This window comes from Meles meles, chromosome 5 (genome assembly GCF_922984935.1).
Source record: "Meles meles chromosome 5, mMelMel3.1 paternal haplotype, whole genome shotgun sequence".
Classification (NCBI taxonomy): Eukaryota; Metazoa; Chordata; class Mammalia; order Carnivora; family Mustelidae; genus Meles; species Meles meles.
Genome location: NC_060070.1, coordinates 51122266 through 51140610, shown reverse-complemented (window position 1 = coordinate 51140610; position 18345 = coordinate 51122266). Strand labels below are relative to the sequence as shown.

The following is an 18345-nucleotide window of genomic DNA, read 5'->3' as shown; positions in this document are numbered from 1 at the left end:
TCTTGCACAGGAATTTCTAATTCACAGATCTTGCTATATCAGCCGGCCAAGTTGGAGACCGTAAAATCTTACAAAGTACGAGCATATGAAGATAGTCTGTACGTGGACCATTTGACTTTGCTCTATTCCATGCTACAAACTCGACCCTTCTGGCCACAAATGAGACCCCCTGTTGATTGGAGGGGGAGATGAACCACGAGAGACTGTGGACTCTGAAAAACAATCTGAGGGTTTTGGAGGGGCAGGGGGGTGGGAGCTTGGGTGAGCCTGGTTGTGGGTATTATAGAGGGCACGTATTGCATGAAGCACTGGGTGTGGTACATAAACACTGAATTCTGGAACACTGAAAAGAAATTAAAAAAATAAACAAAAATAAAAAAAAAAAAGTGCTGGGCTCTCATTCACACCTGTTAGGCCACCTGTAACTGGTAGGCATTCAATTATTCTGATGTTAACTGACGTTAAAAAAGTTAAAAATGGGGGCACCTCTGTGGCTCAGTGGGTTAAGCCTCTGCCTTCACTCAGGTCATGATCTCAGGGTCCTGGGATAGAGCCCCACATCGGGCTCTCTGCTCAGCAGGGAGCCTGCTTCTTCCTCTCTCTGCCTGCCTCTCTGCCTACTTCGGATCTCTATCTGTCAAATAAATAAATAAATTCTAAAAAAAAAAAAGTTAAAAATGGTTGTTAATGACATAATTTTCAGTATTTTTCTCTGAAGTGCATTAGTGACAGCAAGATGACTGGGAGATTACTTTCTACACACTGACCTAAGTCAGGTGCAAATAACTGAAAAAAAACAAAAAAAGAAAAAAAAAGAGAAACCTGGAAAGACGTCACACAAAAAAAACAGGTATAAGTGAAAATGTTAATGGCTTCAGATGAATGAATATAAGACTGGAAATGTGAAGAACTACAACTCAAGGCAAAGCTGGTTTCTCTGGCAATCTCTCCTCAAGGGCCTTCTGTTAACAAGCACATAACAAATTTAGTCAGAAACAAGCCAGATGATCTTTACCCTGGGATCAGTGTGGTACTTTAGCATGAATGCCCGTCAGGACATGGGCTTGAAGGCTGGCTCTCTACCTAGGAGTTGTGATCTGGGCCAGCGACTTATCAGTGGTTCAGTTTCTTCATCCGTGAATGACAGTTAATAATGAATTAAACTCCCAAGCATTATCCTAAAGACTAAGAGATGGTAGAGCATTTCGTAGATGGTGAATTGTTATACAGATGTTATGCAATGAAATAAGTATCTTAGTGAGTCTTTAAATTATCAAATGTCAAATTATATTCAACAGAACCTTAGAGGTCAACACATCCAGATTCCCTGTAACCTTGTCATCTTTTTTTGTTGAACAGGGTAACACAGAGTAGTTTCAGACGGAATTACCATTTCAGACTGTCTTATCACACACCCTGTCCACCTTTAACACTTAGCCATGAGTATGGGGACAGGAAGGAGGGTATGGTATGAAGGAATTGAAACAGAAGCCCAAAGGTTTTGTTCTAAGAGATTGTGAGGAATAAAGACAAAGGGGGAAATGGGGATTGGGGGGTGTATAGTGATGATTTCAGACGTACTTCAACCTTCTAGTGGGCTGATGGGAAGGATGAGGTAAGTCTGAGGAATTCCAAGGCAGAGAGGTTCTCATCCCCCTTCCCAGGATAGGCTGGTTTGTGGTAATCTGTTTCAAATCCAGAATGGTCAAGAGGGTAGAGAACCACAGCCAAACAAAAAGGTCTCATTCACCTATCTGAGGCTACTTCAGCACCTGAGTGCAAGGCAGTGAACTGAGAGCCAGGAAGGGATGGCAGACATACATGGTGGCCAGATGGGATTCTAGAAGTTTAGAGTATCACTGAGAGCTGATCTGAGGACAAGTCATCAGGAAGGTGGATCACTGAACACCCGGTGACCAGATGGGTACAGAGAATTAGCCAAGAAGGCCTGAACTTTGGCAAAACTCAACAGGTAGATGAATTTTTTTGAATCACAAATTCTGAAAATAAAAGTAGGCTCACTGAAATAAAAAAGAAAAAAAACCCTCAAAGCATAAGCTCTCGACCAGGGACAGAAGAAATAATAAATTGTCATAGACTGAGGAGGAATTAGCTCAGAGCGCAACAGAGAGCAACAAAGGCATGAACACTACGCAAGAGAGGTTAGTGGACACGGTGGTTACTTGAGAAACTCCACATACACCTAACAGACATTCCAGTAGCCAGGAACAGACGTACGAGTAGGAAGGCAAAGACACGGTGGCTGAGAATTTTCCCAAATTGAAGTCATGAGTCTCCAGATCAAAAGCTTATGCCAAGGAACAAACTGGAAACAAGACAAATAAATACAATGAAACATGATGTAGTAAAACTATAGTAAAGTGAGAAAAAAATCTTAGAAATTATCAATTAAAAGATGGATTATCTACAAAGAATTACTTCTCACCAGCAACTACAAATGCAAGAAATATGGAGTAATGTTCAAGTAGTTGAGGATAACTGTCAACCTAGAACCAGCTATGATTTAAGAATGAAGGAAAAATACAGCTATCTCAGAATACAAAAACTTAAGAGAGTTAACTACCAACAGAGCCTTCCTTTTAATAAGGACCTGTTACTAATGGATCAAATTTAGCAATTAGAAAAGTGAATTCAGATGGAAGCAAAGTATATGAAGTAATGTATGAAATACTGGTAAATCTAGTTAACTATTACTTGTAGATAATAACACCTATTTTTTTGTGTTTAAGAGTTTCAATAGAAATCCTAGACCAGTGCTGTCCTATAGAAATACAGCATGTAATTCCAGCTTTTCTAATAGCCACATTAAAAAAGAAGAAATGGATAGAATTAATTTTTTTATTTAACTGAATCTATCTAAAATTGTATCATTTCAATGTGTTATCAGTTTACAAATTATTAATGAAGTATTATTTTACAAAGCTTTCTGATACTAAATCTTCAAAATACAGCATGTACTTTACAATTTACATAAGCACATCTCCACTCAAATGCTAGGTTTTCACCAGACTACCCGATCTATATTTAAGAGTTCATAAAATTTATAGTAGTTTCACATATCCAGGTTGTTCCAAACATATTTAAATTTTTCAATAACTTAATCTAGGTTTTTTAATTTAAATCAATTAAAATTGAAATGTAAAAATTCAGCTCATTCTCTTTTTTAAAGAGTACTTAACTGCCTCATGTAGCTAGTGGCTAGCATACTGGACAGCATAATTCTGAAAAAATGAGAGCAGAATGAATAGATGAGAAGTTACAGCATGCTAGAATCCTGGTTTTGTTCTGGAGGATGATACAGACACAGAATCATTTTAGACTTTGTTAAAATAAAATTTAAAGATAGTCCTTAAATTTTTTAACATAAGGAACAAGATCTATAAACTTCCAAATCTGGAGGAGTACACTAAAGCAAAATTTAACAACAACAAAAAAAAAAGTAAGGAAAGAAAAGAACAAATAAATAAAAACCACAAAATAACTCCTTAGAAAAAGTCCAAATACATTAACAATCACAATATACCTAAACAAATTACACTCATCCATTATAATGTCAAGTGACAGAAAGAGAAAAACAGAATAATGTTTGTATATGATTCCACTTTTACAAATTTTAAAACATGCACAAATCAATATTAAGGATTTATATATGACACATATATCAAAAAAGTATAAAAGCATGGACTGGAAGGATACACAACAAATTCATGATAATGGTTACCTCTAAGGAGGATGATAAAGGAAGGGAACCAAGGGGATATTTTTTTTTTAATATTTTATTTATTTGACAGAGAGAAATCACAACGAGGCAGAGAAGCAGGCAGAGAGAGAAGAGGAAGCAGGCTCCCCGAGGAGCAGAGAGCCCGATGTGGGGCTCGATCCCAGGACCCTGAGATCATGACCTGGGCCGAAGGCAGAGGCTTTAACCCACTGAGCCACCCAGGCGCCCCCCAAGGGGATATTTTTAAGGAAATGTCAACTTTATCCGTAACATTTTACTTTATTTCAAAAATATCTGAAGCAAAATGGTAACATTAAAATTTGTGCATTTTGAGAGGCAGGTAAATGAATGTATTATATTATTTTCTGTATTTATTTTTTTTCCAAATAAAAATATTAGCAATATTGAGGGGAAAAAAGACTAGAAGAAAATTTGTCCCATTAAGTCTGGTTTAACAGTGCCCTAATACAAATTCCATGACTAGGCTTATCCACAGCATTTTCTGCACTTCTTAAATGACTTATAAATCTGGTTTATATACTGCCTCTTTCTTTTCTGTTCAAGACATGTATTCATAATTGCTTCAAGCTGGGTTCGTAGGAAGACACTGGAGCGAGCAAGATGGTAAGCCAAGAGCACAACCCCATGGATGCAGAACGCTCCTTGGGCTAGTGTAGGAGGAGAGCTGATGGGGAGGATGGATTCCTTCAGCAGCGGACCAACGATCCCACCCCAATCTTTCCCTACACAGACATGCCTGAGCCCTGCACACGAGGATGCAAAAATGCCCTAAGGGGACACAACCGCATTCTCCTCAAGATTAAACAGAGCCGGCAGTCTTTAGCAGGAAGAAACTTGAGATTTTTGTTCCACAGATGATCCAGAAGGAATCAACAGGAAAAATTTTACCCCTTTGCCGAGCTTCTTTCTCTTCGAAAATAGCAGTTACCACCGGATAGTGGTAACTTCCTCCAAACTCAAGAAGATACCAGAGAAGACAGGAAAATCCTTATACCGCTCAGCAGTTACCTGGGGACAGTTCAAATGGCATGCGCCTGTGGGTTTAACTGAGCGGACAGATACTGAGGTGTGGCCTACAGCTGGGAAGTGTAAGGCTAGTACCTGGCTTGTGCCATCATTCTGAGCCGTACAAGACAAGAAAGGGGGAAGGCTCAGGATTCTCAGCAACCGGTGCAGGGCCTTATATTAAAGTTCCAAAAATTCTTTGTTGGTAAGTGTAGGCCCTTAGAGATTTTCTTCTAAGATTGTCAGTGACAAGGGATATTGCTTTATAAATTAAGTGAATTACTTGAGAGCCTAGAGTCTGTATGAAATTCAAGTAACCATTTTCTAGCAGCCATAGAACAAATTCAGTCTCAACTCTTGGGCTGTCCATGCTAAGGTGAGAAAGCTGGGAGCAGATAAAACAATGCAATTAAACCAATAATTACTTCTTTTAACCTGGGGATGTACTACTTTGAGGTGATTCTTCCCTAACTTGCTGGCCAATTTTTTTTAAACCTCTTTATTAATTTTGTTAAAAATTAATTTACATTTTCTGTTACAAATCCAAGACTGGAGAAAAGAAGCAGTCTAAGAGTGAGCTGGTTAGCAGAGGAAATTCTGGGAGGAAAGATCCAAATAATCCACACAGAGAAATATGCATATAACGAACTCTGTTGCTCTTCTGCTAAAATGAATATATAACTCAATTATTTGATTAAAATAATGTTAATTTCCCCCTCAAATGGGGGCACTGCCAATGAAATTTTCGAGGTTTTCCAAGTAATAGTTAGTACTCTTAAATTCAAATATTCCTATGACACATGAAACAGACACTAAAATTTTTATTTAAGCCGAAAGAATTGCTATTGTTTTCATTCATTCTGTAGATCTATGTTTGGGATCCTCCAATACTGCATAATTTTTACAATAATCTTTAAAAACCCAATACTTTTAATGAGTGATCACGTTAAGAGAGTTATTACTCAAACTAATGTTAAATGTCTCAGCTACCTCCTTCCTTGCTATGTCTATTAATTTCATCAACTTTTATAAACCCAAATTCATTTATTGAGGTCACATCAGACTAGTATGTCTTCCCTGAATATTATTTTGTTGTTAGAGATAAAAGCAGTTAAGTTAAAAACTTGTCTGTAAAAGATTGGATGACGCAAAATAAATAGCAACTACCTCTTTTATGAGATATACTTTCGGGGGATTCAGGTATAAAAGATAACAAAGTAAAAAAAGAAGCCATGTTCTAGGATGTTGGGTTATATTTTATTAGCATAAGTATATATAATGCAATAATGGAAGTATATCTTTAATATGAAATAAACAACCTTAAGCATTTCACATATCTCTTTGGTCTAAATTGCCTCTTCCACCTGACTTATGTTTTTCATGTGAGAGATTCTGTACAGATGGGAAAGCACCTGGCTGAAATCAGAAGCCTGAATTCCAGTCTGGCTCATATCTCACTTCCCTCTGTCTGAGTTTCTTCATGAGTACAAATGAAGGATGATGGGCCTGAAGATCTCATCTTCTTGACTTAGCTGCTCGTGTCCTTATTAATCACACTGCAGAAGTGTCCCTGTGTATATTACAGGGATGGCTATAGGTATTGGGGTCTGGGTAAAGGATAAAACAAAGGGACCCTGAAGAAGAAAACAAAGAAGAAATAATTTATCTTGCACTTATGTGATAGGCAATGATCTAAATGTTTTAATCCTCACCACAATCTTATGAAGTTTTATAAATGAGGAATTGAGACTAGAGAGGTTAAGTAACTTGCTCAAGATTATCTAGCTGGTATTCTTGCTGGTAAATTGAGACCTGGAATTCAGACCCAGGTAGGCTGGCTCAGAGTTCATTCTCTTTAGCACTACACCTCTCAGAGTGATTTGTGTCAGTTTTCTGAATTTCAAAATTGGGTCCAGATCTAGAATGCTAGAAGAGCAAAAGATTTCCGGATTGGGAAATATTTTAATCTGTAGATCTTGCCGAAAAGCACATAACATATAGTGGAATGTTTCCTATCCCCCTCATTGCTGAGTCATTAAACAATTACCCATAAACAATAATAAACAATTTCTCATTAAAAATACTGTATATTGAGATGCACACAAATGTACCATTTTGGGTTTCTGAATGGTCACATACACAGATAAAAGTATCTTTATCTCACTATTCAGACTAAAGACAAAACACCAAATCTTTTCTATCAGTTTTTATAGCCCTTGACATTTTCCAGAGACTTATACATTGTGTTGTACTTGGTCCTCTCAATAACATGGGAATATACATGGGTGACCCTAACAATCCCATTCTACAGACAAAGAATTGAAGTTCAAAGAGGTCAGGTGACTTTGCCCTGGTAAAGAGTGGTGGAGTCCATACTGGATCCAAGTTTTCCAACTTTTACACCTGGGAATCTTTCCAGATGTTACTTTGTTTCCCTATTTGCCCAGATATAAATTAATTTCTAGCAAATGGTAAACACAGTTATGATGTTCCTTATATTTTTGCAAAACTGATAATCAGCTAGGTCTGATGTGATTGCATGTGACTACCAAAAGGGGTATAATAAAATTAAAAATTGTATGAAGAGGAGACGTAAAGGAAAGCAATGAGAAGTAGAATATAGTTTTTAAAAATGTATTATATGGAACACATGTAGAACTTCAGAAGGAGCCTTCAAGGCTTCACATTTTGATCACCTCAAATCTTTGGTATGTTTTATCTCCCACATACACGATGCTTAATACTCATGACTTCCCACAAAGTAGAATTTAACTAATTCTGTCCAGTATTGTAAAAAAATACAGCTTATACTCAAAAAGAAAAAAAAAGAGAAAGAAAGAAAATAAAAATATATAAGAAACTCAACACCTAGTGCTTCATGCAATATGTGCCCTCCTTTAATACCTACCACCAGGCTCACCCAATCCCCCAGCCCCCTCCCCTCCAAAACCCTCAGTTTGTTTCTCAAAGTCCACAGTCTCTCATGGTTCATCTTCCCCTCCAATTTCCCTCAACACCCTTCTCCTCTCCATGCATAAACAATGAATCTCAGAACACTGAAAAAATAAAATGAAGTTAAAAAAAAAAAAAAAAAAAACAAAACTCAACACCTCTCAGGGTAGACTTGGTATTTATCTTTGCATGGGGTCACAATAATCAAAATACAATTTTAAAATAATATCACCTAACAGTATATCTCTTAAAAATAACTTTCATAATTACACATTAATCTTGGTAATCCAGAACCTGAAATAAAAATCCATTCAGTTGTAGGTCCAAAAAATTTTCTAAATTATAAAGCTTTTATTCTTATTTGAAGAGTTCTAAAAACAAAAGCACCTGTTCATTTTTAAAATCCAATGCCTAAGTAAAGGTAACATATTATTTACATTACAATCTCTCAATATATTGTATACTATGCCAGGTACTTATGTGTTTCTGATCACAGGAGTGTATCCCTATTATTCTATATAGAACAAATTAGTGAAGACAATATATCTTGGAAATAGTAAATCCAGCACTTTATGGTAATTAGAGAAAACACTGAGTCTTAGACTCTGGATACTCAAAGATATCAATACTTGGGTGAGGACACTGTTCACATACCTATTTTGTATATGGCCCTAAGGTCCATTAGTTAACTGAAATGTCCAGAAGCCTTCATGGCAATGTGCCTCTCCCAGAAGCACAGGCCTAGACCCTGAGACCAACCTGAGGGCACAATCATAGATAATGATGACTTGTTGGGTAACTTGGACGGGAACCTAGAAAAAATGGCATCAGCCTATGTCTTAATAAAGACAACATTCACTCAAATGAACACTCGCGTATCTATGTAACTCTTGATTCTTCCTTGTTTCATTCACCGGGCATCTTAGTTTAAGTAAAAATACAAGAGGTTCTCAGAAATAAACATTTATGGGAAGTATTGTTGGTGTGATGGTTAAGAGCAAAATTCTTGGGGACAAGAGGCTGGCTTAGAATTCCTTGGTCTTTACCTCCTAGCTGCGTGACCTGGGGGGAATTCCTTTATCTTACTAAATCCTCATATTCTCTTGTGTATGAGAGGCCGTAGGGCTCGGCAGTTAAAAACACAGGCTCTGGAGCCAGACTGCCAGGACTGCAGTCCCAGCTGGGCCATTTCTTATCACTGGGGCCTTCCGTAAGATGGCAGTTTGGAGAGTATGTATACCTTAGTGGGTCGTTGGTAGGATTCCATTCATTAATGCAAAGTGCTCAGAATAGTGCCTGAATTGTAGGAAGCCATCTAAATGTTATTTATCGTGGTTGTCATTATCGTATCTGTGAGATGAGAATAGCCTCATATAACTGTTGTGAGAATAACATGAAATAATATGAAATTACACGATAATACTTCCCATATATGTTTGTTTCTAACAGCTTCACCTACTTTGGTTTAAAATAAGATGCCTAATGAATATAAAGCATATAACAGCTAAGGTCTGGTACAGCCAGGCATTCAATAAAAGGCAGTTATTTAAATTTTAATAGTAATAAAATATATTTATATGCTGTTACTGTTAAAGTATTAAATTTTGCAAACAATTTTGAAATTTAAAAACGTTTTTCCTATTTCCCTCTTCTGAATACGTGTATCATTTACTTTATGTGTGATCAAATATGCATTTGCCTTCGGCATGTCTAAATGGCCCCACTTCTGGATGTGTCCACAGATATAATAATACTGGACTCAATAAATATCTTGACCAGGAGCCAATACTTGATGTGACTGAACTCTTCTAAGAAGACAGTGAAATGGGCAAAAAAATATGCAGCCACTGAAAAAAGGAATTCAACATTTTGATTTGGTTTGTTATCTTCAACACTGATTTTTAAATTACTCAGGAGACTAACATCATATTTCAACATACTAGGTACTGTGAAAGCAGACAGTTAAAATGCTGTTTATTTCAGTCACCGTTTCCAAATTGTACCCTGAAGGAAAGTGGAATATATTTAACTTTGGTGTAAACAAAAGCAGTGTTTTAGTTAGAAAATATAGGAAAAGAGGATTACTCGATAACTGATTTGCCAAGGGAATTTTAATGTTCTATGGAAATACTTTTAAACATATTTTTTCTTTGAGAAAAGCTAACCATGTAAAAATGCACCAGATTAAAGCTATGTTCCTTCAGAAACACTGCATTTGTTATCTGGTTGTTGAACATCTCCTTCCAGAACTGCAGTTAATTAAACATGCAGGGTGAGTTCTACGGGCTCCCCATCCACCGTGTGTGCTGTTTGTCCTCCTACAAAATGGAAGCATGGTACTTATCAGAAGCCTGCTATTTCACTGTAGTTCTCTGAATAACTGAAAATATCATCGTTGCAATAATGAACACCCCTTGACTGTTTTACACACACCAGGTGCTATGCTAAGTACTTTGCATTCACTATCTCATTTAATTCCCCCAACAACCCAGTGAGGTAGAATATATCTGTTTCTCTCTTTTACAGACAAGAAATCAGAGTCTGAAAGAATTAGGAACTTCCAAGTTTAGGAAGAAATTAAGCAATGCCCCCTAAATCGAATAGCTAGTAAACCGTACGTGTCTGAACTATACCAAGCTACCTCCTTACCAAGTATATGAAATAATTAAACTTACTACTGTCTTTCCTTGAAAATCAAATATCTCATGGTCAAGTCAATTAGGAAGATTATGAAGTTAATTCTGTATTAGGTAATCAAATAACGTGTGCTAATTTAGAAACATGGTGCTTGTCAGACAACCACCTTTATAATACTAGATGGTGGTTACAAGAAAGGCATAAAGGCCCTGAAGTCACTTACTAATGAGGGAGGGCAGTTACTGCACACAATGTAATCTCAACTGCTAACAGGCCTTAAATTTAACTTCCTTATACTTCAAAGAAAGCAAGACTTCACAGAAAAGACCCAGGACAGATCACCTTTAATAACAAACTAGCACCGATCCTCCCGAGATTAAGAAAAAAAAAAAAAAAGCTATAACCTCCAACCTTCTTAACCAAACAACTTCTTGTCAGTGTTTCTTCTGTGAACCTGTGGCCTGGCCGAACCTTTAAATTCTCAGCCATTTTTGTGGCTCATTATCATTTCTTGCCATGAATTATAATTACTTACATATGTATATTACCTTCCCTATCAGACTAAAAGATCCTTCAAAATGTAGGCATTTACTTACTCACTTCCAAAAGGGTTGAAAAAAAATCCAATTCACTTATTTTCCCAACATGATGGTACTTTGCATAAAGGTGATGCTCCATAAATGTTTATTTAACATGAAATAAGTGAATCAATGAATAAAATGTAAAAGCCGTCATTCTGGAGCCTTTACTCAACATAGGTACCATATCAATATTAACTCAAACTCAGCAAGCATTTATGGGATGGCATACTACATGTAGTTAGGCCCTTTCATATTCATATTGGAAACCTCAATATGGTTAAGAAGGCTATTCATCCTAAATTGATTTATAGATTTAATTCAATCCCTTTTAAAATCATGGCAGGTATTTTTGCAGGTATTTTGTCTATTACACTGCAAAGAATGTAACAGACAAAGCAATTCTGAAAAAGAACAACAAACTAAAGAACTGATACTAGCAGAATTCAGATCTTACTATAAAACCATAATAATCATGATAATGTGGTATGACAGAAGGCTAGACTTACAGACAATGGAAGATAAGTGAGAACCCAGAAAGAAATCTTTACATTTATGATGAACTGGTTTTCCACAAAGGTACCTATGCAATTTAGTGGGAAAGGGATGATCTTTTCAACAATTGGTGTTGGGAAAACTGGCTATCAACATGCAAAAAAACAAACAAACAAACAAACAAAAAAAAAAAAAACAAAAACAAAACAAACAGAAAAAAAAACAAAATAAAAAACCAAAAAAGAGGGGCGCTTGGGTGGCTCAGTGGGTTAAACCTCTGCCTTCGGCTCAGGTCATGATCCCAGGGTCCTGGGATCGAGCCCCGCATCGGGCTCTCTGCTCTGAGGGGAGCCTGCTTCCCCCTCTCTCTCTGCCTGCCTCTCTGCCTAGTTGTGATTTCTCTCTGTCAAATAAATAAAAAATAAAATATTAAAAAAAAAAAACAAAAAACACCAACCAAAAAACCCAAACCCAAACCAAACCAAAACAAAGGAGAGAGAGCTAATTTAAACCCTTATCTCACAGTAGATACAATGTTAACTCCAAGTGGACCACAGAACTAAATATGAGTGAAAACTATAAAACTTCTAGGAGAAAATATTTGTGACTGTGGTTTAGGCAAAGATTTATTAGATATGACGCTAAGTAGATTTTATCAAAATCAAAGGCATCATGAAGACAAATTATTTTTAAAAGTCACAGACTGGGAGAAAATCTACAAACCATACAGCTAATAAAGGACTTGTATTTAGAATATTTAAAGAACTCTAACAACTCAATAAGACAAATAACCCAATTAAAGAGCGGGCAAAATATGTGAATAGACATTTTACCTAAGAGATAACATCACGCTAGTAAGCACATGAAAAGATGCTCATTGTCATTAGTTATTATGGAAATGTAAATTAAATTAATCAGAATGGCTATAAGCATAAAAAGTGACAATACCAGGATGTAGAGACACTGGAACCCTCATCCACTGACAGTATGTACAATCACTTTGGAAGATAATTTGAAAGTTTCTTAAAATGTTAAAAATAGACTTTCTTACCACCCACCAATTCGACAGTTAGGAAACTTCCCAAGATAAATGAAAATATGCCCATCAAAGATTTACACATCAACATTCACGGCATCATTATCCATAATAACTGAAAACCGGAACAAACCAAATGTCCTTCCATTTGTGAAAGAATAAAAAATGGAGTATCTTTAGGTAACAGAAAAGAAGGAAGTACTGATTCATGCTACAACATGTATGAACTTCAGCAACGTTACGCTGAAAGAAACCAGACACAAAAGGCTGCATATTGTTTGACTCCTTTTATATAAAATTTCTAGAAAAGGCAAATCTATAGAGTCAGTAGGTTAGTGGTTGCCTGGAACTGGGGTGGGACCAGAAACTAGATGCAAACAGGTCGAGAAACCTTTTCAGAGTGATGGAAATGGTGCAAAACTGGATTATGGTAATGTTATACAACTTTACAAATTTACTTAAAATTACTGATTAGCATACTTTGAATAGATGAATGGACATTATGATAAGTAGATCATACCTTAAATAAGGCCTTTTTTTTTAATTTAAGGGAAATTATACTCCCATCCACACTGCTTGATTGTTGCTAGAGTGTATCATTCACCACTTGGCAATGACACTTCCAATCTTTTTTTAGCAGATTGGCTTTAAAAAATCACATCTCCTTATTCTTAATAATATACATGTCTTTGTTGTCTAGAAAAACTGAACATTTCATCTACTTGAGTCTGCTGTTTTCTTATAAGGATATACATCTTTTCCATAAGGCCATGTAACACTTATATCTTTTTAAAATAGCAAATTTGTTCAGTGATATGCGATACAAATACTTTTTCCCAGTTTTTCCTAAGTTTTTAGATTTTGTTAACAATGGGTTTTTGTCATACTGAAATATTCATTTTCATGCAGTCACATCCATCTGTATTTTCATTTACAGAGTCTGTCTCTGGTATTATGACATGTGATACTTTTTTGAAACATTAATCAGAAACCCTGAATATTGTTAGTTAAGCATCTCTTGTGCCAAGCCTAGCAAACTACTAGAACTCTCCACTTTAAGAAAAGAGATAAAATCTCATTTCAAATTTCAAAGCTAGAGACAGACTTTTCTTTCTTAGGCCTTTGAGTGTGAAGAGACACTAATGTTTACACCCCAAATTTATGGAAAATTTCCTCATTAGAATATTTCCGATGTGAAACACAAGACATTTCTAATAGTTTCAGTGATGAGGTACTGGAAAAATAAAAAATAGGATGTAAAAATGTGTTTGCTGTTGCTAATCATGACAGGAACATGACTCTAGGCCTCACTGGCTGATTCCTCTTTGTAGAACATCATATCATCACATAATAACGTGACCACAGCAGGCATTCATGGCTTTCTGACCAGAACAGTCTAGAACTCAGTCACTCATGATCTCACCACCACATGCATTCATGCATATTATCATTTTCCCTGCTATTCCACTCACTACTAAAAAGTGGTGGGTGACCCATCACCCATTAGGTAATAAATACTGGAAATTGAACTTTTTTCAAATTTAGCAAACTCAGAGATCTAATGCTACCTAAAGAACTCTCTATTGTTGAGTGCATATTGCTTCAAAAAATATTTACCACAGTTATAAAAAAAATTGGTTTAATGTAACTATAACTATCATAATAAAGATACAGACAAAATAAAGATAAGATTAAAAAATAAAAGAACATTTTACATTAATGTGGATATTATGGCCTTTAAGTTGTATAACCAAGTCCTGCTTATATTAAGATACAATCAGAAGAGGCAATCAAATGCCTGATAACAGAAAATGACTCTGTTTTTCTCTGTATATATTGACTCCTACCTACACTGGCAAGATCAGCCCAAATTCAACCTTCTTTCCCTATCAATCCTACAGTGTTTACAATCTACACCTGAACAGCATATTCTGGAATGAATACACACACACACACACACACACACACACACACACACACACATCTATACTGTGTGTTTATACACACACACACACACAGTCTTGATGTTACTCAAGTGCTCTGTGCCTGTTACTCTTATCACCTTCAATGAATTAAATATAAGTTCCACGAGAGCAAACAATGTATCCCCATGACATTAAAGCAGTGCTAGGATTCCAGATTTTATTCTGCAGAACAGCCTAAACAGGTGTTCATCAAACAACTTTTCTTGATTTCTGGAAAAAGTTGAGAAAAAGGGGCCAAGATGGCAAAAAAAGTATTGAGGGGGCACTTTAAAAATTTTATTTTAATGTAGAACAGGCAGTCCTGTCTGTCAAGAAAAAGAATGTGGAGCAACATGTAATTGCTTTAGCAGGTACCCCACCTTTACAGCTCTTGAAGTGCTAGGCATAGATTGTCTTCAGTTCTTTTCTTTGTATCTAGGTAGGCTTTACCTAATGATAGTGGTTTCCAGTGTAAGCTCCAGTGACCTCCAGGTTCCATAAGGCAGCTCTAAGGTGTGACTGATAGATGGGATGGCCATGGTAACTATGTTAAATTTGTGGCTGCTTCTATCCAGGTATCAACTTTGGGCTCCAGGTATAAATGAAAAGCCTCCCTCTTAATCAAGGACAGGTTCTCCATCTCTGAAGAACATGCTGATGTTCGGCGGGATGACATTCAGGCCCTTGTCTGCAAGTTTGCCCCTAAACCCAGGATGCCTGGCTAGATTCTTCACAGTGACTCCGGGGCCTTCCAGAAAAATAAAACAAACCAAAAGCCAGTACTGTTCTTTTCTTCCCTCTGTTTCCTTAAGAGAGGTGAACAATGAGATCAAGTAAGAGTAATGGTTTCACCAACTCTGGCCCTTAAACAACAAGGACTCCAGCACATCAGGGTCTATGGTGATAATGGGTTTGTGCACATCTACCTTACTGTTCATTTAAATTTGTTAATAATTCTCAGGAAAAGGGATGGCACGAATTCACTACATAACTCATTTCCTGATGATTGGTTCTTTTAACTCTGCTAGAATTCCCACCCTACTCATTAAACCTCAGTTCAATTTTGAAAATGGTGGTTATCATTTTAAATACCCGAGTTCTAGTAAAACAGGCCTGAAGAGCAACATCTTCATAAACAAATTTAAATAATGAATCTCAAGTATTAGTACTCTTAATATGCCACCCAATTTCTCAGGTTCCTAATCTCTTTGCATTTCCTAAATTCATCTTGACCCACCCACAACTAAATCTTTGGTCCTAGCTATTGGTCGGTGAAACGTTGGGAAAATCAGGTCTTAGGGCTTAAAAGCCCTAGTTCAATGGCGTTAACACCTCTCAAGGTGTTCTGAGCAGTAAAAGAAAGAATACAAGCAAAACTTTTCCCACAGTATGAAGCACATAGTATGTGCACAATAAATTTTAAGACCAAAAAGCAAACAAACTTTTGTTGTATTTTTTTTTAAAGTAGAGGAGACAAGTTCCCATCAAATTCTTGGTAATGGCAGATGAGGAAGCAAAAGCTTCTGTATTTTTAATACTCCGATATTTCAAAATAATGCATTCACTGACACAAATCAGACCACAGTCTTTAACTGATAAATCAGGATAATATTTGTAATTTTGCCTCAAATTTAAGACACTGGCTGGTTTACCCTGCTGGCAGGCAGTGGAAGGGTGCAAAACATTTTCTTAGGTTACAGCCGCCACACACCAGATTTCTCAGGGTGGAGGAAAGCCGTCCCTTCCCTCCCCGGGACAATGACCAGTCAGTCGATGCCAGACTCCGAGCGAAACGTGCATGGCGGTGCGAGATACTTCGTGTCCCGGGCCCGCGCGGAAGGGGACGTAATAGACCTCAAGGAGCTTCAGCAGAGACGAAATGGTCCCCAGTCCCCTTTGAGTACCGAGGGGCGCCGGGGCACGCGCACCCCGCCTTTCCCGGCTGAGTGTGGGCTTGGGTCGCCGGAGTGGAGCCGGTGGCCCCGGCCCCTGGCAGCCCCCGTGGGCGCCCCCGGCGCTGTCCCGTCCTGCGCGTGGCTAACTCCTCCGCTCCCGCCGCGAACTGCCGGCAGGTCCCGGCCGCCCGGCCCCGCCTGCGCAGTCCCCAGCCCTGATTGACACGGGAGTTGGTACATACGGGTCTGCAGCAGAGGCGAGCAGGGGGTGAGTGCTATTTTAAACATGGCTTTCCCTTCTCTTGGCCTCAGAGCCAACGCGGCGCACCCAGCCGTGGGCTAGGCCCACCTGGGAACAACCCCAACATCTGCCCGACTTATTTATTTTTTTCCCGATCTCCTTATGCATGGACTTGTTTCCCTCCCCTCCCCCCCATCACGGCTTTCCCTCCATACTAATCACAACCCGGCAGTTTCAAAGAGGAAACTCCCCTCCTGGAAGGGGGGAATGGAAAGCTTTTTGCTTCTTGTTGTTCAAGGTGGAGACCATTCCAGCTAGCACGAGTTCAAAAAGAAGGGAAGCCGCGTCGCTGGAGAGAAAGTAACAGTCAGAAATCGATGAGGGCGGAGGGAGGGAGAGAGGGAAGGAAGAATGTCCGCAACAGGCATCTGACAACAAGCGTGGAGAAGCGAAGAGATTCGCTAACCGAGTTACTACCGAGCGCATTCCGCGCAATCCACCGCAATGACAAGATCTGCTGGAAGCACAATTTGAAGGCCTTTGAAATCTTTCTTGGTAAGACTTACCTTTCTCTTCGGCATGACTACGTTCGTGCAGCTAAAAAGTAAAGCAACGGGCTGGAACTGCAGACACCGCCGCTGGATGCCGCCGCTGCAGCTGCTCAAGCGCAGGGCACGGCGTAGCCCGGCCTCTCCGACCTGCACCTCCGCGGCTCCCTCCGGGGGCCCTCTACTCGCTTGCCTCTCCGCTCCTCCAATGAGGAGCCCCGACAGCCGGCCGCGAGGCCCCATTGGCTGCGGCAACATTCTAAATTCCACGAGGGCACGCCCACCTCAGTGCACACGGTAAGCGCTGTTGTAGTTTCCACTTCACCGAAAAAAATCTGCCTGGTGACTGAGCATGCCCAGTTCAACTAGTAACCCCCAAGCCCCACGGTCCTGGAGTTTCATTGTTTTGCTGCTCCCTATTTGGATCCTGTCAGTAGGAACAGTGTGGGCCTTTATAGTCAGGAAAAAGAGTAAGTTTGGACACATCAAGGCACTTGATAAGTTTCCTACCCCGTAAAGGCTTGTAATGAATGTTAGGTGATGGAGAACTGTAAGAGTGAGAAGATACCTGTTCTGGGAGAGTGTGGCAATTTCAAAGAGTCTCGGTTTCCCTTCCTAGATGTCTAGTGACAATAATCTCTAAAGTTACTTAGTTTTAGTTTCCTAAAATCTGTGATTACAAATCACTCGCTAATTCAGCCAACTTCAAACTAGGCTTGAAGATGAATAGGATATATTTGTTATGGAAATTAGAAAAAGAACGAACAAGGTCAGAACAGATTTTTTTATATTTGAAACATATATTTCATATATTTTTCATATATTTCATATATTTAAATAAATATATTTAAAATATACATAATTTAATCTTTTTCAAAGTTCTGCAGGGCATTAAACTGACATTGCAGAGACACTTCTGAATTTATGAGGTCAGTTTTACCCTGATGACAAACCAGTATTAGATCTCAAAGGAAAAGAGAGCCATGGACCAATATCCCTTATAATCATAGACACAAAAATCTTGAACAAAATTTTAGTAAATCAAACCCAACAACATTTAAAAGGATAAGATATCATGACCAGTGAGGTTTATCCTAGGAATTCAGAGTTGGTTTAACATCTGAAAACCAACCAATGTAATTCACTATATTAATAAAATAAAGTAAAAAACCAAAATGATCATTTCGGTAGATACAGGAAAAGCACTAGTGAATGGGTAAGTAAACTGTGG

The 18345-nt window shown here is 38.1% G+C and overlaps 1 protein-coding gene across 3 annotated transcripts in view; it reads right to left on the bottom strand.

Moving 5' to 3' along the window:
* The window catches only part of HMGN3 (high mobility group nucleosomal binding domain 3), a 31959-nt gene extending 14556 nt beyond the window's left edge, over positions 1–17403 (bottom strand). For all 3 annotated transcript variants that reach the window (XM_046004085.1, XM_046004086.1, XM_046004087.1), the window contains exon 1: positions 17133–17403. In XM_046004085.1, coding sequence (XP_045860041.1) covers positions 17133–17372 — 240 coding nt within the window. In that variant the 5' untranslated portion in view covers positions 17373–17403. The remainder of the gene's footprint in view (positions 1–17132) is intronic.
* Between the last annotated feature and the right edge of the window lie 942 nt (positions 17404–18345).